This window comes from Festucalex cinctus, chromosome 14 (genome assembly GCF_051991245.1).
Source record: "Festucalex cinctus isolate MCC-2025b chromosome 14, RoL_Fcin_1.0, whole genome shotgun sequence".
Taxonomy (NCBI): domain Eukaryota; kingdom Metazoa; phylum Chordata; class Actinopteri; order Syngnathiformes; family Syngnathidae; genus Festucalex; species Festucalex cinctus.
Window position 1 is genome coordinate 22,147,203 of NC_135424.1, and position 24,673 is coordinate 22,171,875.

The 24,673-nt window shown below is 37.2% G+C and overlaps 2 protein-coding genes and 1 long non-coding RNA gene across 5 annotated transcripts in view; all 3 read right to left on the bottom strand.

Annotated features, from left to right (window-relative positions):
- Window positions 1-3,079, bottom strand: part of birc6 (baculoviral IAP repeat containing 6) — a 94,795-nt gene extending 91,716 nt beyond the window's left edge. For all 3 annotated transcript variants that reach the window (XM_077494419.1, XM_077494418.1, XM_077494417.1), the window contains exon 1: window positions 2,645-3,079. In XM_077494419.1, the coding sequence (XP_077350545.1) occupies window positions 2,645-2,855 (211 nt within the window). In that variant the 5' untranslated portion in view covers window positions 2,856-3,079. The remainder of the gene's footprint in view (window positions 1-2,644) is intronic.
- Window positions 3,080-6,411: 3,332 nt separating this feature from the next.
- On the bottom strand, window positions 6,412-23,135 carry yipf4 (Yip1 domain family, member 4). The gene is made up of 6 exons (XM_077495461.1): window positions 22,919-23,135; window positions 22,399-22,552; window positions 21,858-22,029; window positions 11,035-11,112; window positions 10,851-10,964; window positions 6,412-7,230 (listed from the first exon to the last, which is right to left on the bottom strand). The coding sequence occupies exons 1-6, from the start codon at window positions 22,974-22,976 to the stop codon at window positions 7,093-7,095; spliced, it is 714 nt and encodes a 237-aa protein (XP_077351587.1). The 5' UTR covers window positions 22,977-23,135; the 3' UTR covers window positions 6,412-7,092.
- Window positions 13,694-18,719, bottom strand: LOC144001272 (uncharacterized). The gene is made up of 8 exons (XR_013278422.1): window positions 17,229-18,719; window positions 16,492-16,633; window positions 16,293-16,370; window positions 16,149-16,219; window positions 15,983-16,034; window positions 15,806-15,868; window positions 15,179-15,358; window positions 13,694-13,995 (listed from the first exon to the last, which is right to left on the bottom strand). It is a non-coding gene; the product is annotated as an uncharacterized LOC144001272 (long non-coding RNA).
- Window positions 23,136-24,673: the final 1,538 nt, after the last annotated feature.

Consider the following 24,673-nt stretch of genomic DNA (forward strand, 5'->3'; position numbering starts at 1 on the left):
TCAATTTGATTGAGCAGGCCGTCTAAAAGTGCGTAATGTATTAAAAAACAAAAAAACAACGTGATTTAATGTGAGAAAACTATGACCAATCGCATGAATCTTGATTGACATATGTTGGTTGCTTAAAGCCATGCTAAGCTTTTTTTTTTTTTTTTTTTTTTTTCATCAAGTGTTTTAGAATGTCCCATTTTTTTCATTTTTTTTTTTACACATTCTGCCCTATATTGAACTCATATGGAACTAATAGTGAAGTCTGTCTGTGGTTTGGACGGTAATTATTTGGCTCGTTAAAGTGATTTGAAACACGTTGTTGTAATTCGACACCTCTGTTTACAGTCTTTGTTAGTGTACGTTTGCCAGTAAAATATATGAGCAGTGATCTAATAACACTGTAAAAAATTATAGCTGCAAATCCATTCCGTGAATACTTTTTGGGCTCATCAGCAGGTATGTGATAAAAAGCCAAGTTTGGTTTACAACTTTACACCCTTGTCTATCAATACAAGTTACTGCACAGCAAGATATGATATTTTAGAAGATAACCAATTAGATAGATATGGACTACAGTACACACGCTTTGAGTTTCAAGGGCTTAAATGGATGCAAGTGTTATTTTGCCGTCCAGCGTGCTGGTGGAGGTGTTCCCATGAAGGCTGTGACATCACGTGCAAAAGGTCTCTAAGAGCCATGTCAGTTCCTATTTTCTTATCCCGTGCTGTTCGCATAACATGGCGTTAGCCGTTTACGCTCTTCCCCGCGGATCAAAAGAATTGTGTTCTTATAACGGTTCTCCAACGCTGGGAGCATTGTGACAGTGTCGGTTGGAGCTGCAGATTTTTTTTTTCTCACCCAGGAATGAAATAGAACTCAAGTTTTAGTGCAACATCAACTAAGTATTTTTTTCCAGAATAATTCTGATTTAAACAACCTCAGTTTTCTTGGAAACAAAAATAAAAGATTATTAAACTCATTCACTGCCAGCCATTTTAGAAAATTATTAAATTTTCAATACTCACGTGATGTTACATTCAATAATTATATATAAACCGAATCTACCAAATGACAGAATAGACTCCCTACTTTTTGCCCCGTCCCGTTCTTTTATAATTGACAGTAGAAAAATGTAGGTTTGCCAAAATACAGCCATTTCTCCCATGGACTCTGAAACTGTGTTTATTTCGTATAAAATGGGGCAATGATGTCATCTACCGGTGGTTGGGCATCAGTAAAATTGTTTCCAAGTTTGATATTTACAGTGGAGCATAATCAGATTCGCCCCCATTTAGCACCACTCTAAAAAATACAATTGACAAGTATACTTGTCAAAGGCAGTGAATAAGTTAATATTAATTTGGAATAGTTTAAATTTACATATTTGCTCATTTTTTTATTTTAAAATGACTACAGTAATTTAATCAATCTTGTTTGGTTGTTCCTAAAGGAACTTGCATAATTATAGCGTTTCAAAGAAATGTATTTATATTAACATGCTTTACATGTTTAAACATTTTCTTCTTTTGTAGCAATAAAACTTTCAATTATTACCAAATTAATCGTGATTCATATTTTCTCCATAATCAAGCAGCCCTACATTAGATTTATATGGCGCTTTCTCTTTTGCTTTCGCATCTCCCAGCCAGGGTCACTTTAAGAAACAATGAAGCTTCATCACCTTCTTCAAACTTGCTTCAAGAACTAAAGCATGTTCACGCCTACAGCATCCTAATGGAAGTTATAACAGATGTTAAATTTGATCACTTCAACAAGTGGCAACAACCTATTTCTCTTGGGTGCATACATAGCACTATGGGAATAAGTAAACACAATCTGTCGACAACTATTTCACTAATATATTCCAAATCCAATTGCACATTTTGGGTTAAGGTTGACATCCAGGAGTCAAAATGTTTTATTAAAAAAAAAAAATCTTAAATGTTTAAAATGGATATTATTATAGACAGTCGAGGGCTATATACACCCCCCAAAATGGTGCCATTTTCCTCTAAAAATTTGAGACAGTGTAAGCTAAGCAGAGTTTTCATCTTTGTGTCAACTCTACAAGATGGGTTCTAGACTATTGTGGTTCGTCCATTAACTGACAGTGTCATAGTTTCCGCAATGCCGACAAATTAATTGCTGAACAGTCAATGACAGTGCACATGGAGGTGTGAAATGATGCGAGTACAGCTGTTTAGAGTCAGCGCGATTATTCAATTTCAGACAGTCTACCACTTTGTCTTGCTGAGTTTTTTCCGGTGTGTTTCTACATGAGACACAACGCGATGTTGCGCCCTTTATTGACAAAACACACTGATGTAGAAGGTTGCGCTGTTAACAAGCTAAGTCAATCAACTAGCTGTTAGCTTTCCTCCTCAATGTGTCATGAATATGAAGAGCCAGCCAGCAATTTGGTAAACATTGTCGGTATGGAAGCAACCGCTCCCGCATTGTGTCAAACATATCAATGCAGTCGGTGTGTGTATTAAAGTAACAATCGTGTTTAAATAATGTCATTATTAGGCCCCAAAACAACTGCTAGTACGGATAGCGTTAGCAAGCTGATCAAACTCCCAGCCTACGTCGTGTTGACAATCGGAGGCTAAATGCGGCTGTCCGACTTCAGCAAAAGAGTCCCGGTGCTTACCGTGCTGCGCAGAGGACTGGAGAATCGCCCCTGAAGTGCCGTCAATTACTTTAATACCCCCTTTGCTGGTGACTGCTAAGATAGCGTTGAGGGCCGGGTGGTATGAAAGGCTTCGCAGGCCTTCCTCGTCGCAACGCAGGCAGCCGTCTCTGAGTACAATCCAGTCCGAGGGGGTGGACGAACCGGAGCCTGGCGAGGCCGCGGCCGCCATTTTTCCTTACTTTCCCCTTCCCGTCCCCTCTTGGTTTTGGTAGTAAGCGTTGACACACTCAATAGAACTAAATCTATCGGACTACCTCCGGACTGTCACTCCTCTGCCACTGCTGATCCCTTCTGCGGCTTCTTCCCGTCCGCCCGTTAGCGTAGTAGCGGCTATTCACTAACAACACTGGGAAAGTCCTGTCAGGTTTCGCCGCTGTCAGTTACCAGATAGTCAAACGAAACTGGCGTAGCCGTAGTCACATCTCGCGCGGCCTCTGTGTGCAAACGGGAACAGTACAATCAGTCTCGCATTTCTGCAACTATGAACGGTAGATATTGTTTTACTTGCCTGTGCCAGGGGCGCCTATTAAAAAAAAATCTCATGAGTATGAGTCCTTGTTATATAAGTTATTTTTGTTCCTCTTCCGCCATGTTTTGACCTCACTAATATCTTCATATTCCACAGTAACTCATTTAGTGTCTTCATTTTATTTTTTCTAAAAATATTCGGCTACTTTAATGTGTTCAAAATCGATGCCTTCTTAAAATAATCGCCTAAAGTCATTTTTTCAAGGAAATACAAATAATTGAACCATTGGCATCAAAAATAATTTTTGCCAAAAAAAAGACATGCAATTATTTTAATTAAGAGGGTGACGAATTTTTTTTACATCACGTTTTGTGACGTTTGCGACCAACGTTTGAACAATGCTGTAGGCCTATGTTATGATTTAAATAAGATGTTTCGTTTCACTTTTGCTTAAATTGAAACTGACAATGAATAAAACAAAATTGCTGCAGACTTCGAGAAAGGCGGACTACACTCTGGACACTGGACTAGTCAATCAAATGGTGTCTATAGAGAGACAACCGCGATGCTGACTAATCCAAGGCAACTCCTGCTTTTTACCTAGCTTCACTACCATGACAATCCACAATTTGAACTGCACACACACCATACACACAAAGCAGAATATCTGAAGAAATCGTTACTGCAATTCTTATCCTGAAATTATTTTGTAATTCCTAATTTTTTCTTGAGTTTCTGCACAGCCACTCAAAATCAGAATCGGTATTTGCGGCCAATTAAGGAATCATGTCCGATGATTGTTTTCTCTGGAAGCCTTTTTTAAAATATACATATCTAAATACATACTGAGTCAGAGGTGGGAAGTAACGAAATACAAGTACTTGAGTAGTTTTTATCAGTACTTTTCACTTTCTTGAGTATTTATTTTAGACTATTTTTGACTTGTATCCATTACATTTTAACATGAGTATTTGTACTTTTTACTTCATACATTTTCAAAACAAGGTTGTTACTTAAAAAAAAAAAAAATGCATGAAAACCATTAAAATACTTGGCCTGGATCTTTGGAAGAAAGAGCAGCGTCTCCTGGCTCCGCCAATCATATTGTTGGGAACAGGCCCGGACTGCCCATCTGGACGACCGGGAAGTTTCCCGGTTGGCCACCAGGGGGCGCTGTTTATTTTGGGCTGCAGATTTAAGTAAAGATTTGGTAGACCTAGCCAGGCCCTGGAGCAGCCTGAATTATGGACCGTTCGGGCTGCTATCTCGTGCAGAATTGATCACACAAGCAGTCACCATGCAAGCGTCACTATCTCTCCCTCTGCTTGCTTGCTCTTTCTCTCTCACTCTGTCTCCCCTCCACCACCATCGCTTGCTCGCTTTTTTGGCCTACAGCCAAACAGTACACTGTCCGAATGTCCGGACTCGTCTTGGGTTTTTGCCTGTAGATCCAACAAAATTTGAAATTGGTACGATTTTCTTTTATCCTAAATGCTAAGATTTAGTAAACTGTTTCAGAAAGGTGTTGTCTGTTTCATATATTTTTATTTATTGGAATAATTTTATCCTGGGTTGGCTGGCAACCAGTTCAGGGTGTACTCCACCTACTGCCGAGGCTCCAGCACCTTCACAACCCTTGTTAGGAATAATCGGGTCCGAAAATGGATGGATGGTATATTGTAATTTTCTCAAGAACCATGTTCTGAAAAACATCTACAACTTACCTTCTAAATGTTTAGATTTCATTCGAATTAATTCACAAATGTTATTCATGTAAAGTTGTTTTTAATCGTGGTTCAAAAAGAGACATTCACCTTTTTGTGAAGGTTCTTCTGAAAATGTTTTTGTTTTGGGATTGTCCAGTCTGTGAAGTTTTGGAACAATGTTTCTAATTTTATTTTTGATATTATAGAACCAGGGCGGCACGGTGGATGACTGATTAGCACGTCTGCCTCCCAGTACTGAGGACGCAAGTTCAAGTCCAGGTTCCGGCCTTCCTGGGTGGAGTTTGCATGTTCTCCACGTGCCTGCCCGGGTCTTCTCCGGGTACTCTGGTCTCCTCTCACATTCCAAAGACATGCATGGCAGGTTAATTGGGTGCTCTGAATTGTTCCTAGGTGTGCTTGTGTGTGTGAATGGGTGTTCGTCTCTGTGTGCCCTGCAATTGACTTGCAACCAGTTCAGGGTGTACCCCGCCTACTGCCCGGCTGTGATAGGCTCTAGTGACCCTTGTGAGGAGCAAGCGGTTAAGAAAATGGATGAATTATGGAACCACGTCTTTCTCTCTGTTTTAAAAATATATTGTTTGGCTTCATTGATTATTCATCGGAGGGGGAAAAATACATGAGGAATTTTCTACTTCTTGTCAATGGGATATACACAAATGTGGGTACGTTAATTTTTGTTTTGTTTTTTTTGAGAATGAAGTTAAGACACTGTTAGCTATTGGGAAAGGACTCAGGACTTTATATTTGTGTAAGCTTTATAATATTTTTGTAAAATAAGTATCTTGTTTCATGTTTTGATCTTAGTAATAACTTCATATTCTACAGTTTTTGTTTGTCTCCCCCTGACTGTATTAATATTAGGGATGTAACGATATCCAAATATCACGATACGATATCACGTTATGTCGCTAACGATACGATAATTATCACGATATTGTGGGGAGGTTGGCGATATTTAAAAAAGGTCACAATATTGTAAAAAAAATTAGCTCATACTAAAAAAAAACAACACAATATTGTGCTTTTGTACATAAAAGCAATACATATAAACAACCTACAATCGCCATAAACACTTCATATTGAGGCATTTACCTAATGCAAGCCCACATTGAGTTCCTCCACATATTGACTCGCTAACTCGCTATTGACTCATCTAACGATTAGCATAGATTTTAGACATAGAAGGGCCAAAACTTCCCCAATGAAAATTAAACTGTACTTAAAAAAAAAAAAAAATAGCCACCAGAGGGAATTCGCCAACGGAATTCAACCTGATTTTTTTATTTATTTTTTTTAAACATGTGTTGCCTTAAAAAATCGGGAACATGACGATATTGTGGAAGTTTTAATATCGCGATATCACCATTATCGTTACATCCCTAATTAATATGCTATTTGTTGTTCTTTTATAAAGGATTTATATTACTTACTGACAGACAGCTTCCCATTAATTAAGGAAACCTGTTTTCACCTGCTGTATGGGTCTCTCTCTCTCTGTCTCTGTTCTGTCATGACATAAACTAAATAAATTCACCATCACTGAGTTATTTAATATACAATGAAGCCATACTTTATGTAAACAAAACTGTTTACAGTCTGACCAAAAGTTAGCAGTGAACAATCCTCATAGAAGTGTTGCCTTCTTGCATCACTACACAGAATTAATAAACAATAGAAATAAGCAAAAAATTGTCAGTCATCTGAATTCTTGGTGTATTTTTGCAAACAAAAAGGGCAATCTACAATCTGCTGAAAAACAGAACAACAGTTGCCCTAATTTTGGGAAGGTTGTTAAAAAAAAAAATAAAAAAAAAAATAAAATAAAAAATAAATTAAAACACTTTTGTAGTTTACCAATGGGACCAAAGTTAAAAAATAATGATACGGTCCAACAGAATATTGTCTCAGATCATCCACAATCACAAATATATGCCACCATCTTCAGTACTGTGCAATTAAGCAGAACAGGTCATCATTTTCTGTAAAAATGTCCACCCTAAGAAACTTGTAAATGGGACATACAGTCTGTATTGCACTGTTGAAGCTGTAAAAGCAGATATATATACATATTTTTTTAACATTATGAAGACACAGCGGTCAAAAGTATATACAAAAGGAACATATAATGCCAACATCTCCAGAAATTATTTTTCACCTTGTGGGGTTAACATCATAGTCCACTAAAAGGTCCATAGTACAAATTCATTCTGTCAAACACCGGTATAGAGTGATAGGAAGTAAATGTACAAAAGGAAAATGGGATATATGAGAAGAGGCTTCTTTGTTTTAAATTCATCGCCGACCAGCAGTGACGCAGCGCTGTAAGCGGCCCAGAAAACGCCAAACAGCTGAAAGAAGAGCAAACAATGATAATTGTTATTTTTTTTCATGTAATTAAAAATAAGAGCATTAATTAATTAAAAGTACAATTGCCTATAAGTATGCTTTGGACCTTAACATCATACAAAACTATCTTTTTAACCTCCCTTTTTGCCCTAAAATTAATTACCTGGAAGGGGGATTACCACATCTGCGGCCCCTTCTCAAGGTTTCTTGTTTTTTTTTCCCCTGATTTTTTTTTTTTTTTTCCTGGCACTTTTGTGGTTTGATCAGGGGTTTCTGTTGGTATATGTCAACTGTGGGCATGTGAAGCCCTTTGAGACTTTTGTGTGATTAAGGGCTATATAAATAAACTTGACTTGACCTAATACTTGTGCAGTTGTACCTTAATTACATTGGCCGTAGGATGCAGCACTTGAACACACTGCAGTGTTCCAAATGATTTTCTCCTTTTTTGTCACTAAATAAGGTAGGTAGCCAAAATTTTACAAAAGGCCTGAGAACTTGAGACCGCTGAGGGACCGCCCAGGCAATGAGCTCAGCGGCCAGCAACCTATTTGAAGGCATGGGAAGTAAGGTTTTACTGAAGTACATCCGCACAGCTCAAGCTGGAATCTGTTACACAAGTACTCCTCATATTCCCATATTGTGCGAAGGGTGTGTATACTTTTGTCACCAAATGTGACATGGTAGAGATAAACTTATGACAATGTTCAACTAGTTCCTCTCTCCTTCATCACATTTTAATCAGATGAAGTGTTTGTGGTGTACACACACAAAAAAAAAAAAAAAAAAAAAGAGAAGGTAAGGTTTACGACAGAGTTCCATTCCTATGGTGGCACTCACGACATAACCAAATTTGTACATAGTCAGAATTGCCTATCACTACCTTATACTAGTGCAGTAGTAAAAAATTATAATTACAGTAAATCCAGGGGGTGCAAAAAGGTATACAATTGCAAAGAGTGTAGTTCTCTAATATTTACCTTTTTTCATTAAATTAATTTTGTATGCATTTATTTTTATATAACCATGGCAGGGTATTTAACCAATGACCAAGTGAAAGTGGCTAATCAAACAGTACTGAAAGACAGAGTATGCTGACAATCTTGGCCATTTCATTTTCAAACCGAACATTGCATCCTTGTTAACTGTGGTCCCCAAATACTGTAGCTAGGTACGGCCCTGCACTGTTCGGATTTAGTTTTTTTTGGTCATGTTTTCCTTGTGTCTCCTTTCTGTCATTGTCTCGTCAAGTCTTATCATGTCCACCTGTGCTCGTTTTCCGTTCCCTTGTGTTATCCAATCAGCTCCCCAAGCCACTTGTGTCTTGTCCAGGTGTCACTCGTTACTATGTGTATTTAATGCTGCATTCGAGGATGGTCGGAAGTCGGAAATATCAGAGTTCAAACCAGGAAGTGCATCCGGGAACTCGGAAAATCCACTCGCGAAGTCGGAAAAAAACAAGGACCCCGACTTCACCGGCGGACTACAATGTGACGTCACTCTGAATGCCAAAACACAATTTACTCGAGTATAAAACTAGATAGCTTTCTTCATTCATAAATATTCACCATAATTTCATGTAACGCAACGTACGTGACAGTATTGTTGCTATATCCCTGCATGAAATTATACGGTAAACTACTTAACTGTATGGAATGCTTATGAAATAAGATTAAAACAATAAATGAAGCAACATTGTAAAAAGGTAAGTTTTCCGTAGGTCAAATTGAGTTTTGAGGACCAAAATAAAAAACAATTTATCACTATCCGCCATTTTGGTTGTTTCTTTCACTTCGAACGCTTTGAGGTCGGAACTGGGAAGTTTCAACTTTGCTATTTCCAACTTCCGACCATACTCGAATGCAGCATTAGTTCCCTGCTTTCGTTCAGTCCTTGTCGAGTCTTTGTTGTTGTCCTGGTCACACCTCGTTTCCTGCACCTGCCGCCGGTCCTGCCTCTTTAGTTTACAACTAGTAAGTTTATTCCCAGCCTTGTTTTGTACTTTGTATTTTGTGTTGCACTTTAAGTTAAAATTAAAAACATGTTTAAGAGCACCCCTGCCACGCCTTTCTTTGCCTCCCTCCACTTGGGTCCACAATCCCCCGCAAACTGTAACCCCGGGTTTTCACTGGATGCGGTTGCGGTGCGGTTGCGGTGCGGTGCGTCTTGACTGCGTGCTCCGGACGGGTCAATTTTTTTGTCAATCCACACCGGCTCCGCACAGCTGCGGTCCGGCAGCTCCGTCGCCGCCCACTTCCCAACGTGTCTCGCGGGACCGCGCGCGCGCGATCATGTGGCATTTCACAACGACAAACATACAGAAAGTCTGCTCAACAGAGAAGCAGAAAGATATGAGATTCCATGCAGCATCCTTTTTTTGGTTGTCCTTGTAAAGTATATTAATAACGAGAGTCGGGTCAGTGCGGGTCCACTCTTTATTTCTGTCTTCCGCGTCCGGCTGCCGCTCAGTACGGCAAGCGAGACGGGCACAACAAGCAATCGCAAACATCAAACTCACAATACATTACAGTCCTTATAAAAAGGATGTGCCGTGTCATATATTATTTTGTGGTTTTCCACCTCCAATATAAACCTCTCCTCGTCCATGTTCGCTGGTGTCTAAACCGTGAATGAGCACATGGCCCGGCGACGCACACGTCACGTTTTGCTGAAAAACTTGCGAAATAGGAGCTGGCGAGTGTTTTATTCTGAAAGGTAACCGGAAATTTATTTTGAAACTGCCTCGGTCTTCCTGTCCCGCTCGATGTGTTTTGTGCTAGCTTGCCATTTGCCGGAGGCCTACCGCTGCGGCGTCCGGCAAAAATAGAAAATAGGTCTATCCTTGCGGAAGGCTTGCGGTACGCCGCAGGCCTTCCGCAGTCGACACGCAACGCACCCGCAAGCGGTGTAAACTGCACCATTCGAATGAATGGAATCTAATTGCTTGCGTCGCCGGACCGCATCGCAACCGCACCGCAACCGCATCCGGTGAAAACCCGGGGTAACACACTGAGCCATTGCCATACCCATAGTGTGCATTGATGAAGAAGGCAGCTAGATAGTAGCCGTAAGGGCTACAGTAATATTATGAATTCACACAATGACAGTTGATAATTCATACGTAATTTGCGATAATTTGCTCCAGTTCGGTGCAAAGACAGGCTCACATACGAGTGAGGCTCTCTTCCCTGATCAGTTATGAGGGACCTACTGGAGCTGCACCGTTCCCCGCCTTCCGAGTCCTGCACAGAGAGTGCGGAGGGACAACTAAAGCCTTCGATATCCACGGACGCTCTGATGACTTTTTTTTAAATATTCGGAAAAATCATGACGAGTTAAGGGCAGAAGAAGTTGGAGTTGAGTGATTTCCATGTCATTTGGCAGCTCCACGTTTTGACATAAACGCCCAGTTGCAATTTTGCATTTCAATGTTTTTGACTGAGGTGCAAAATAAGAATTTTGACTTGCAAATTGTGATGCGAATCCACTCATTTCAAGCATTGGTGTGTGTGCACATGCGTGCACGACTTGTGGCTTAATTATAGTTTATAAAACCAGCTTATTTCTACACATTTTCTTATATTATGTTGTGTATGAGACAGTATGAATGTCATTGACTCACTTTGATGAAGGTAGAAACCACCTCAAAACCTCCAATCACAAGCAGCAACGGGGATATAACAATTAGCGGAAGAAGGGAATATCCAATCACTCCAAGGACCTGACCGTAGGAAACCTGCTCAAAACAAGACTCATTAGAACAGCACTTATTATAAGTCTGCTAATTAGAAATCCGCTCAACTTACCTCACCGCCAAGAACACGAGCCAAGAGAAAAATTGTTAGTGATCCAAATATCCAGATGGTGATGATCCAGGAAACCACCTGACAATTAATTCAAAGCAGAATTTAAGTTTTGAGAGTTCATTTAAAGGTCATTTCAAACACAACTTGGCACAATGCCCATCACTAAAACTTTTCTCTTTAACACCACTAGTGAGCCAGGTACACAGAAAGCTAGGATGAGAAAGTCACAGCTTTCATCACCATCACCATGAGACATTCATATAATCATATTGAAAAGTATCAGATGTATTAAAAAAAAAAATCGATGGATGGCAGGGACTTCCACATCCGATCACGTGATCAGAAATTGGAGCAGATTATGTGGATTTTATTCATTCTGTGTCACATGACAAAATAATCCAAATGTGCAACTATAGTAACTTCCCAAATACAACAGTAATAGCTTAGTTTTATATTACATAATGTTATTGTTCGTTTTTGTTTTCTTTTTTTTCTTTTTTTAGCGGTGCACTAACATTCATTCAGGCACGTCTCCTCCGCTCTCCTGCAGGCTGAGCACCACCTTTGTCCCCAGATCTTGTGTTGCCATTTGCAGCATGATATTTTATCTAAGGTTAATGTTAGTGCGACCCCCGCATATCAACCCGACAGATACTCTTAAATAAGTCTGTCTTGCTTGATATCAAGTATAGCCGCATTTAAACGGCATTCTCAAAGATTTGAAATCGCACGAACAGGTTAGCAATTGTGATACATCCAAACGGCTTCACTTCGAATATAGGTTTAACGAGTGTAACTAAAGACACAGACTCAGGTGCCAAAAAAAAAGAAAAAAAAGTGTGATCGGGACTCAGCAGCACAAGTTAGTATAGCTTAGCAGTTAGCACAGTAAAGATCACTCAAATAACATGAAGCTGGCAACTAATCTGTTGAATAATGTTTTAAGATTGTTATTGTATGTTCTTTTTAGGAAATTTTGTAACCTATTTTCATTTATTTTTCTTCCTCTTAATGTTAACTACTGTTTCTTGATGCTTTTGTGTTGTCTTTCCTTGTGTAAAGCACATCGAGTTGCCTTGTGTATGAAATGTGCTATACAAATAAACTTGCCTTTCCTTGTCTAATCAGCAACGAAAATATACTGAAAATTAACCAATGAAAATTAGGCATTGCTTTGTTTTTGTGGCTTCGACAGAATGATCTTAAAAAATAGTGATAAAAAATGGTGGTAACAATCAAAAGTAATGCTCAACAAAACTTTGAGCATGTCTCCATAGATATTTTAACCCTCTATCTCTGTGTGTCAAACTACGGTCCGGGGGCCATTTGCGGCCCGCCGTCCATTTTTCAGTAGCCCGCGACATATGCTAAAAATGTATGGAGAGAAATTTGTGTCTTTATTTTCAATCAAACAAAAAAGGAATTTGCAATCCAAAAAAAATTTCAATCAAACAAAAAGGGGATTTGCAATAAAAAAAAAAATTCAATCAAACAAAAAGGGGATTTGCAACCTCAAATAAATTTTAATCAAACAAAAAAGGGTTTTTATATAAAATAAAAATTTGCAAACAAAAAAAAAACATTTCAAACATGGATTTGTATTTTAATAAAATCTTTTGCAAGTATTTTTTTCGTTTTGTTTGCGAATCTGTTTTTTGGTTGCGAATCTGTTTTTTGGTTGCGGATCTGTTTTTTGATTGAAACCTGTTTTTTGGTTGCGAATCTTTTTCTGTGTTGTGTGGGCGGGGTCCTCCGTTCAACCGATGATAGAAGCCTTCCCAGATAGCAAAATGTGGTTGAATCAACGTTGAAATATAGTTCGGCTTAAGTGTTGAATCTACGTTGAGATCTAAAGTTTAAATTATACAGAAAGCGCAAGGTTGATAAAATGTTGAGTCAACGTTTGCTTTCCAACCATATATCACTCAATATTAATGTCGTTTCAACCATAATCTAAATGAGAATCTACATGCATCTTTGGTTGATTTTACATTGAATTCTAACGTTTAAATTAAACAGAAAGCGCAGGGTTGATAAAATGTTGAGTCAACGTTTGCTTTTCAACCATAAAACACACAATATCAATGTCGTTTCAACCATCATCTAAATCAGAATCTACATGTATCTTTGGTTGATTTTACATTGAATTCTAACATTTAAATTATACAGAAAGTGCAAGGTTGATAAAATGTTGAGTCAACGTTTGCTTTGTAACCATATATCACACAATATCAATGTCGTTTCAACTATCATCTAAATCAGAACCTACATGCATTTTTATAGTGAATTAATGTGAGGAATAAATGTTTTAAGTTAATCATCATTTACATTGGAATTTACATCTAAATGTACATTATTATTATTACTATTATCATGCACATTAATATAGAACTACTTTTTTAAACTAACAAAAAATATTGGGCTAGTCCACTAGAAGAAAAAAAGTTACCGTATGTTTTTCACCTAGTGTTTCTGCAGATGTCTTACAACTTACTTGGATGTATTATTAGCTTGTTGATTTCCTTAACCATACTTCCCCATATGTATGAAAATCTTAGGACAGAAAATATGTTTAATATTCAAACATTTATTAGAAATCAAAACACAGTACTTTGTAACTGAATTCTGGGGAGAATGGAGGCAAAGAAAATAACAGCCGTTTGGTTTCTGCCTCAAATAATGTTTGTTTTTATTGTATTATTCTTTTTCTTGACAAAGGAATGAAATAAACATGAAATGAACTGTAGGAACATCAGTGTATAAAGCGGTAACCATTTCACTTTGACTGTACGTCAGTCCATAAAAAGACACACTAAATTTGACTTGCGTTCGCAGTTGCGTCCAAGGCACTAGCATTGCTTGGGATGCCACCGTTACGCTCATGAGCAAAACGCAGCCAATGCTTGACAGTAACACCAAAGTCCTGCTGAGTCAGTGTACGGTCAAGCTGTCGAGCAGCAACTGAAAGACAAGATTACAAAAGAGAAGAGAGTTAGTATCCAATACAATTTATTGTTTTAGAAAAAAAGCTGTTCTGTTGTTACAGTAACTATCAGTAAGTATTAAGTAACACTTTTTTGTTGAATTTGACAATGTTGGTAAATACATGCGATGTCAATATAAAAACCACTGTAGATTTATTTTAGTTAATTAGGACAATTACAGAATGTTGAATGTGCAATGTAACTAGCTACTAGCATGAAAGTGTGTCGTGTATAGTTAGGTACATTGTTTATTTTATTTTCTAGTTTTACGACGACTTAAAGAGGGTAATGGTCAGAGGCCATTGTTCAAATTAATAGCACAAAAGGAAAATGAAGTCTGGTTATTTGGAACGTCGTTAACTCGCTGTCTAGCTGGTGAAATTTAGAAGCTTCGGAGCGAGGACAGCATAAAGATGAAAAGGTAAGGGGAGTAGCGGTGAAGAAAAAAAAATACTGATTTTTACTGAGCTAAAGAAAATAATGTTGACATAATTTATTAGAAATGATTGACTTGTTTTGATAGCCACTGCTGTTGCAGGCAAACCTCGTGTTCCAATAAAATATTTTGCAAATATATCGAGTTGCGTATGCCTAAGCCAGGTCATGCTGCACCTCCACAAATAATGGTGCGACTAAATCCTGTGCTGTGCGAGCAACCAAAAATGTTACTCGCACCAGTGCTAGTAGTGGAAAAGTTAGTGTAGAGCCCTGGCCTGATGGAGTGTATCTTGACTGCAATATATTAATGAAAAGACAAAGATACATATACTAATTGCTGTTTTTGTGAAGTATCAATGATGTTTTTTTTGTGTTTTTTTTCATTGATTTCGGAATTGACCATTCTCTAATTAATAGATAAATAATGTCTATGTGGAGCCGCACTTTTAAAATGTGTCTTTTCTTAGTGTTTTTTTTTAAAGCTTTTTCTGGGAATTTTCAGTCATTCAAAAATATTTTTGGACAATTCAAAACAATTTTTCAGTTATACAAAAATGTTTTCGGAGAGTCAAACCCTTATTACGAGGTTTCGGGTATTGGAAGGATTCTGACTCCATACCCCAGGTGGAGTGATTTTACACAACAAAAGAAAGCAGCTCAGAACATTCTGCTCAAAAACAACTCTGTGTTGTAATAAGTAGTTTACATAGACGATAACTCACCAAACATACAGTCTTGCATCACTGTCTCCTTGAATGCCTTCTTGCCAATGCAACACTTGTCTTGCTTCCCTGCCCAGTTGTATTCATTTAACAGCCCAGGGCATTTGTCATCACAGTTGCCATCATCCGTCTGATTAGGTTGTCCGAATTGGTGCCTTCAACGACAGCCAGGTGATTAATCTATGAGAGACGACATTATTATTATTATTAATTTAATTTTTGCACTCAACTTTTGTTGATAGAATTCTCCCGATGCCTGAAGATTTTACTTTTAAGTAAATTACATAACCTTTACTAAATTTTGCAATATTCATATACATCACCCCCTCTCCACCCCCCAGATGACTAACTAAATAACTAAATGACTAAAACTGAAAATAAAAATAATACATTTGTATTTCATTTTTGAATTGTATATTTTTCATCCGTTTTTACTTTCACTTTTAGTAATTTACTTATTTATTTAGTCATTTATTTATTTAGGCATTTATTTATTTTGAATTTTGGCAGTTTTGGTCCTCCATAATTATGCCTTACAAATTGGTAAAAAAATAAAAATAAAATAAAAAAAGTGTGCTAAGATTTATGATGATTTGATTCTACAACAGTGACCTTTGAAAAACTTACCAACTACGAATACAGTATTTCCCTTTCTTCCGGTTGGTCCCCAAGCACCGCAAAAAGGGTTGCCTGAAACAAACAGAAGACCCTGTTCAAGATTTTTTTTCACAATGTGATTGTGTTCTTTCATAATCATAGTAGTTATTATTACTCACAAGTTAAATTAACAATGGGTCTAGGTACCTGTTGTAGAGCTGTAATTGTGTTTGTAGTCTTGAAAAAGTGAGTTGTGCACCTAAACAATATCAACAACACAGCATGTAAGTTTCAAACTTACTGTACAAGTCAGCAATGTGTTACCGCAATAATATCATCACAATCATGTAGTACAGTGCGCAGAATCATTTACCTGTCTTGCGCTACTCCTCAGAATGGATTTTGTGGACAGAACATTTTGAAGAAACACTCAGAGCCTGAAACCTGAGCACAACCGATATTCTATTAATTATTATGTTATCTTATATTATGAATTCTGAAAACATACCAACATTACCTTAAAAAAATTTGCACTTTGCCCTCTTCCTCCTTATAGGTAAGACAGACCTCTGCATGTTCTCCTTCCCCATTAAACCTGTGCCAAGTTATATTCTCTGTCACTAATTTCAACATTTGGATGTGGTGAAAGGTAGTTCACCTAAGCTTTCTTCAGATTCTTAGAAATGAATATTTTGAGTGTTCACTTGTTTACTTACCAAAGAGGTTCACCAAGCTCTGGCCAAGGTACAACATGCCTTCTTAGTTTGAATAAGTAGTAAATTACTAATTAGCCATCTGGTTTCGAAGACGCTGGCACCACCTGTACGCCATGTGACTCGTCAAAACAGCACAAGTAACCTGTACATCAACAGACAACAAATGATATTAAAAGCAACAAAGTACAACATTTACACCTTTGTTTTATTACAGTGTGAAAAAAATGTGTTCATTATAGGCTCAATAATTAGTAATTACTAAAAAATACTTTTACTTCCCTCAACAAATAAATATCCTGAAGCATGATTCGACTAGATTTCGTGATGAATTAAGTTATATACAGAAGTTAAACAAATTACAGATAAACCTTACATTACTATACAAGTGGACTTAATTTACTTTAAAAACTAAACCTAAAAGAAAACGCTATTCAATGTTCTATCTTCAACTGTTAAACCAGCCTGTTAAAAACGACTGAAAAAAGATACATTCTTCATGTAAACGCTCCTGTAGCGCTTCAGTGCAGTTCGTTAGCTTACTAGCATATCAGCAACATAGCACACAGTAACTCATTGTTAAGAGGCCGTCGGAATTAGCAACTTAGCTTCAACGTTTAGGATCATTCGAAACAATTTCTTCACTAAAACCACCTCTAAAGACCAAATATGCTTAGCGACCCAACTGACAATAGACATGGTGATACATATTTGTTTTATTTAATGTAACTTTTACCGACCTGAAACACAGAACGTCGACGTTTGGATTCCCGCTCTTAGCACGGCTGTCGGCAATTTGAAATTCTTCTTCTTCTACGCTGTGTATGACTGTGTGTGTCAGTCTGGTTAGTAGCATGTCCCGCCATCTAGTGGCGTACTGTGGAACAGCGATCCAATAACGTTAGAAAGTACAGTAGATATTTAAATCAACTCGATGAAATAAAAATTGTATGAGATATATAATAGATTTTTAAAACATAACCTGGGAAATGTGTGTAACGCATAAGTCATTCCTCTTTTGTATTTTTTTAATATAATATTATGCACACAATGTACATATCACACAGCACTATAAAAAATACATAATTCAAGCTCTGCATATTTTACAATACAAGCTGAATATTATCCCAGAACAATGTAATATTTGGTGCTAGTGATAATTTGGTACCTTTTTATATGATTATACTCGCAGAGTTGCGTCTCAATAAAATAGCTTCATTACAATATTGCCCCCTAAAAGCTTTACCTCTGAATCAGATTTCCACTAAATGTAAATAATTATCTCTTTCATATGAATATTCATAGTTGTTTTTATTTTAGAATTGTTAGACTTAAAGTTTATGCGTTGCAGGTTGAAACAAAACTGGTCAGATAAAATGAGATTTTCTCTGATCAGCCAGTGAGTGCACCTAACTAAATATTATGGCATTGAAACTATTAACGGGAAAATTTAGATAACCACAAACGCACGCACGCACACACCAATGTCTGTGAAGTCAATTCAGTAGTTGTGTCAATATGAAGCCATAAAATATCAAATGTAAAACATAGGAAAATTAAATACTTACCCTTGAATCGCTACAAAGAAATGGTGAACGTACGTTCGAAGAACTTCTCTCTGGAAGCTTCATGAAAGTTCGTTCACAGAATTCACACACAAACTTTGATTGTTTGACCAGAAACATATTGAAATGTCTGTGTGATGATGTATTAAAATTCTTCTTAACATCTGTTATGCAAATAAGTATGTGTAAAAAAATGTGTGTAGAAAAAATAAATAAATCTGAAACTGCATTTAAGAGTGGGACAAGACTGGCTATACATATGTGGCCCAGAGTTGTAAATTGATAGCTGGGCCAGATGCGTCACACAGCAACTGGCCCACATCCTGTTTGCCAGAGTCAAGCCAGTGCCACCTTTGCTGCTCCTGGGCCATGTTCGGCCCACATGCCTTATGCCAGTGTCGACTGAATGCCACCTGTGCCGGACTTATGCCGGATGTGGGCACATATTTTTGATGACTGGGCTGAAATGCACAAACTAGAAACTCTAAAGTGTACAGTTTATTTGGTGGAAATGCCAGGTGTTTCGAGTACATTCAAATAATTTACAAGTTTTGCAAATACAGTGTTCCCTCGTTTTCCGCTGGGGTTAGGTACCAAAAAATACCCGCAATAAATGAAATCCGCAAAGTAGTTAGCTTTATGTTTTATATTTATTATAAATGTTTAAAGACTCTAACACCCCCCACCCACACACCTGTCCCCAGAATACTTCCCCTCCCCCTCTCCTAGTCAATTTCTCAGCTGAAGGAAAAAAAAAACGAGAAGGGCAAACATAGATTCAACGTTAATTAAACATTGACCTTTCAAACGTTTTAATTCAACCAAAATACAACGTTGATTCAATGTTATCTTTTAAACACAAACTTCAATGTTAACATAATGCTGTTGAATCAATGTTGATTGACCAATCAATCTTCAACCGTAACCAAAAATCATCCATTTTAACCCTAATTCAACGTTGAATAAACATCTTTTGCTATCTGGGTTGTCATTGGTCAGCTTGGAAGCCGCTGCGACAACTTTCATTGGTCAGATAGGAATGGGGGTGTGCCAATGTTCGTCTGACTATTTCCTGGTTCATTTTGTCCAGTCGCCGCCAGCATCGAGGTAAATATGACACCCCCCCCACTAGTTTTCCGTTTTGTTTATCTGACGTTTATCTAAAAGCAACCCTTGATCTATCGTTTATCCGGTGATTTGTTCTAACCATTACAATTAACGTAATCACTCACTCAGCATTGCTTAGCCATGTTAGCTAGCTAGGTAACTGATGGTCCGATACATGAGTCAGTCATGAAGCTATGTTGTTGGCAGTCAAAACACAAACATACGGCTAATTTGGGATAGCTGTTAGGATGAAGTTTTGTTGTTTTTTTTTATACTCATAAAGAAACCTTTGCATTTGTTTAGGGGGGGGGGGGGTGTCATATTTACCTCGATGCTGGCGGCGACTGGACAAAATGAACCAGGAAATAGTCAGACGAACATTGTCACACCCCCATTCCTATCTGACCAATGAAAGTTGTCGCAGCGGCTTCCAAGCTGACCAATGACAAGGCTTCTATCATCGGTTGAACGGAGGACCCCGCCCACACAACACAGAAAAAGATTCGCAACCAAAAAACAGGTTTCAATCAAAAAACAGATCCGCAACCAAAAAACAGATTCGCAACCAAAAAACAGATTGGCAAACAAAACGAAAAAAAATGCTTGCAAAAGATTTTATTAAAATACAAATCCATGTTTGAAATGTTTTTTTTTTGTTTGCAAATTTTTATTTTATATGAAAACCCTTTTTTGTTTGATTAAAATTTATTTGAGGTTGCAAATCCCCTTTTTGTTTGATTGAATTATTTTTTTTATTGCAAATCCCCTTTTTGTTTGATTGAAATTTTTTTTGATTGCAAATTCCTTTTTTGTTTGATTGAAAATAAAGACACAAATTTCTCTCCATAAAAATGGCGTTTGACTCAGTTCAATTAAAATAAACAAAACAAAAATGTTGAGAGATATTCAAAGTAAGAAGGGAGGGTATCGAAAAACAGGTGCCATTAAAGGTTATTTTAGTTAACTAAAACTAATGAAAAAAACTAAGCTTAAAATTCAAAAAACAATATTGTTACCGAAATAAAATAAAAATGAAAATACTTTTTAAAGAACGAAAATTGCAAAACTAACTAAAACTAACTATAATTATAGTAAACATGTCCTTCGCTTTAGTCTTTGGTAATTAATTTAATGCATGAGCATTTGGGGATAATTTTAAATGTGATTTTTAGTAGATTTATTTTGATATAAACCGGAATAATGACGTTTGAAAGTATGTCACACAGAAGTGACGTCATCTAGCAGCAGCCAATAGAAAAGCACCTTCAGATGATGTTGCACCCATGGTATTTTTTTAAATATTGCTCACAAGTAATACACTTTTTTTTTTAAACTAATACTGAAACTAACAAACTAAACTAAAACTAAACATTTTTTAAAGAACTAAACTAATAAAAACGAACAGAACCACCCTGAAAACCAATGAAACCTAACTAAAATGAAAAATTCCAAAACTATAATAGCCCTACTGCCATATTACAAATACATTGGTTTATATACTTTTGCATTTTTCTAAATATGCAAAAGCACAAATAAATTATTTTTTACAATTTTTAGGACTAAACACAATTTCTCATTCAACATTATGTGGCCCTTGCGTCCTTCTGATTTTCTGTATGTGGCCCTCAAATGAAAAAGTGTGGACACCACTGCTCTCTCCGTTACCAAAGTGCTCCATTCCTCCTCAGGGTTTTGAAGGGTTATTTTTTCCAAAAGCTTTTTTTTTTACCAGATGACCAATAGCATTTATATCGGGACTCTTCAGAATAGGCCGATGTTTTGTTGCTAGCTATCGTGGGGGTTTTTAGTAGCTGTATGTTTGTGTCGTTATCCTATTGCAAGACTGCATGACCTGTAACTACGACCGACCTTCTGACACTGGGCAGCACTATTTCGCTTCAGATAGCAATGAGATTTCTTTTCACGCAGAATTGGTTCAAAACACCATAGGCTGGATTTAGCAAAGCAGTCCCAAAACATAATTGAGCCAGTAGGCACAGTAGTGTTGTTCATGTTATTTTCATTGTACACAAAATATGCTGTTGTATTCACTTACAATGCAAGATTTTCAATTGCTGCTAAACTACGCGCAGACAGTTAGCAATAGTGTTGCAAGTAACCATACCAGTATCGTGAGTTGTAAGGGGGAAAAAAATGACATATTACCATCATGCACCAAGCACTCCAACAGAGGGTCAGAGGGTGCTGGCGCATAGTGCGTCACCGAACCAAGTTGTACAGAAGGCGGAAACACTTCAGAAAAAGTATTATAATTAATATCCTAATAGTAATTACTAGAGTTCACACAAATAAAACAATTTTACGTTGTTAAGCTGTGAGCTACTATTCACTGCTTTTTACTGATGATTTAAGTTTTGCCATGTTATCGTTTCAGTACCAGTATTGAGGTGGTTTATGCAGGTATCGTATAGAGGTCAAAATTTGGTATTATGACAACAGTTGTCAGCACACTGTGCAATGTAACTTAATTGTTCAACGGCCCTGGGTAACCTGTGCTAACGACAACCCTACCTCTCTACTTAAATTATTATGCCTAATAAAATCTCAAGACATGGTTTTGTGGAAATCGATTATGTAGTTTATAACATAGCTTGTCTCCCTGTTGCTACTACAAGAAAAGAGTCCATTTACTGTATACTTCAACCATCTTATATCATCTTACAATGAGTTGCTCACCCGAAATTGTCCATAGATTGAGATCATGGAGAACAGAAGCACCACAGCAAGAGGGCCCCAGAAGTCCGGGTTATCTCTGACCACCTGTCTGTTGTAGCCCAACGATGGCATTGGCATAAGCACACAGCGAATCTTGTAATAGATGTCCTTCACGTCAATGTCGAGTTCATCACTGATCACACATACAACATCATATTTAATGGCAAAAGAGTAAAATGCATTAATGGATTTGCATACAGAAAAGACAAAATCAGATGAATAAAAAAGTAAGTGCATCTCTGCATAAAGGCTATAGATGGAAATTGAAAAAAAGTTTAGCCAGGCCAAACTAGTTATCCATCAATTTGTATACAGCAGGCTATGTATTAATATGAGGCATTCAAATATTTACTGTATATGGGTCCACAGTCATAATAGCGCTCCGTGGGAAAAAAATTAATTAATGTGAAGAAAAGTTTGTGTTAAAGAACCCCTGGAAATGGCCAAATTGAACCTAAAGGTGTGTAGTGTTATTATAGCACTAAGAAAATCCTTGACTTACAGAAGAGGTTTGGTCTCTTCGCCATCATCTTCCTCCACCTCCAGCAGCCAACCGTAACCTCGTTGCCTCAGGAAGGCCGTGGCATAAGGGTCTTTAGCACTGTCACTGCCCATATTCAGTTTAATATCAGGGGCAGCGATTGTGCCACTAAGCTCTGTAGAATATAGGGTTTTGTTTATTTAAAAGATATCACAATATTATTTGAATGAGACAAGAAATTAGATGAATTCACAATCCATACCCAAAATCCAACATTAAGTCAAAAAATATATTCTAGACGGCCAATTAGTTTTTTATGAACATATAGCATTAGTGACGACACGTCGGCAGTGCATTTATCAAGTAAAATGTTTCCATAGTCAAGTCGTTACTACAAAAACTGTGCAACATTTATACTAAACATAACACGTGTAGCTATAGATGACAATTTACGACAATCCAATAACAGCGTAATGACGCCCAATGATGCCTTCTTTGGCCTCATATGCTAGTGGGTGAAGCTCAACTAGCATTAGCTTACCTTGCGCCTCTGTAGAGGAGACGAATGTAAAGTCCCCGTTGTTTGGAGAAAACTGCATGGCTTCAGTTTGAACGCGTCAATTTCAGAAAACACCATTCGAAGGGGAAAACTCTCTCGCTGTTATTGACCACAGATCTTTGATCAGTTTGACTATCGCATTTTGTTTTCGTTCTGTTGACTCTGTGATGGAAAGCGGAAGTGCAGGGGAATCTGGGAAATGGGACACGTCTTATGAAGCATTCACGTCTCCTGAACACAGTGTGGACATTGGAAACACTTGGTGACTGGAAGCGTACTGTACTGTACTGTACTGTACATTAGATCACATGCTGTCACTTTGATCGTGTAGTGTTCTTGGCGATGCTAAAATGTTGTGCCCATATGTTGCCATAGCCAGTGGTGGTTCTAACACCTTTAAAAATATATATTACCTCAGTATGTCTAGTTAAGTTTTTGGCGTCTGGCATCCCAAACACCAACTGACAAATTTGCAGAATCAAAGCCCAGTGATTTCATAAATGTTAGGGTCACTGTTCTCCACACAGGGCTCATGAGAGGTAATTTAGTATGTATTAAACACATACTGTGTATATATATATATATATATATATATATATATATATATATATATATATATATATATATATATATATATATATATATATATATATATATATATATATATATATATATATATATATATATTTTTTTTTTTTTTTTTAAGGACAATGTTCGTCACTTGCAAGGAATTTAGGGATTTCATCATCTACAGTCCATAATATCACCAAAAGGTTCAGAGAACGTGTAGAAATCATTGCATATAAGCAGCTAGGCCGAAAACCAACATTGGATGCCAGTGACTTTCGATCCTTCAGGCGGCATTGCATCAAAGCCCGACATCAATGTGTAAAGGATATCACCATATGGGCTCAGGAAAACTTCAGAAAACCAATGTTGTTAAAAACAGTTTGGAGCTACAATGCAATTTAAAACTCTACTATGCAAAGAAAAAGCCACTTCCAGAAACGTCGCCGGCTTCTCTGGGCCCGAGCTCATCTATGATGGACTGATATAAAGTGGAAAAGTGTTTTGTGGGCTGACGAGTCCACATTTCAATTCCAATTCCAAGACCAATAGTATAGATTTTTGTGAAAAGTATGAAATTTATTGTGACTTTTGAGGTTTTGGCCCACAATGTCACAATGTCAATGTCATCATATTTTGTTAAACACCCAATCTAACATAAAACATAGCATGTCATTTGTTCATTTCATATAGCATTAACCACAAACTAATAATAAATAAATTAGATTAATGAACCCAAGAAGGCCTAATTTGGTGTTTTTGATTCCAGTTATACTTATTATTTTTATGCCGACGCAGTGAAAAAAACAAAACAAAAGTAGACACAAAAAAATAAAAATAAAATCAAAGCTTTGGCCACTAGGGGGGCTTTGTGTACAAGAAATATCTCACAAGAACTGGCTTTTCAAAATAAAATAGTGAGCAGGAAATTAGCAGAACATGACACCATACACCTCTGAAGATATACAGTACTGTACATTTTCTTGGGTTTTTACTTCCAATGTAATTCTTTTTCTTTATTTGGATATGCATGTAGCACTTCTCCCAGATCATTGGTACAACCGTACGTCACAAACTATTGCATTTTCGCCGTGGAAACTGAAAATAACGGACATAAAATAAAATAAAATGAAATATCTGTATTTGAGTTCGGTGCGCTACGCGAGTGGC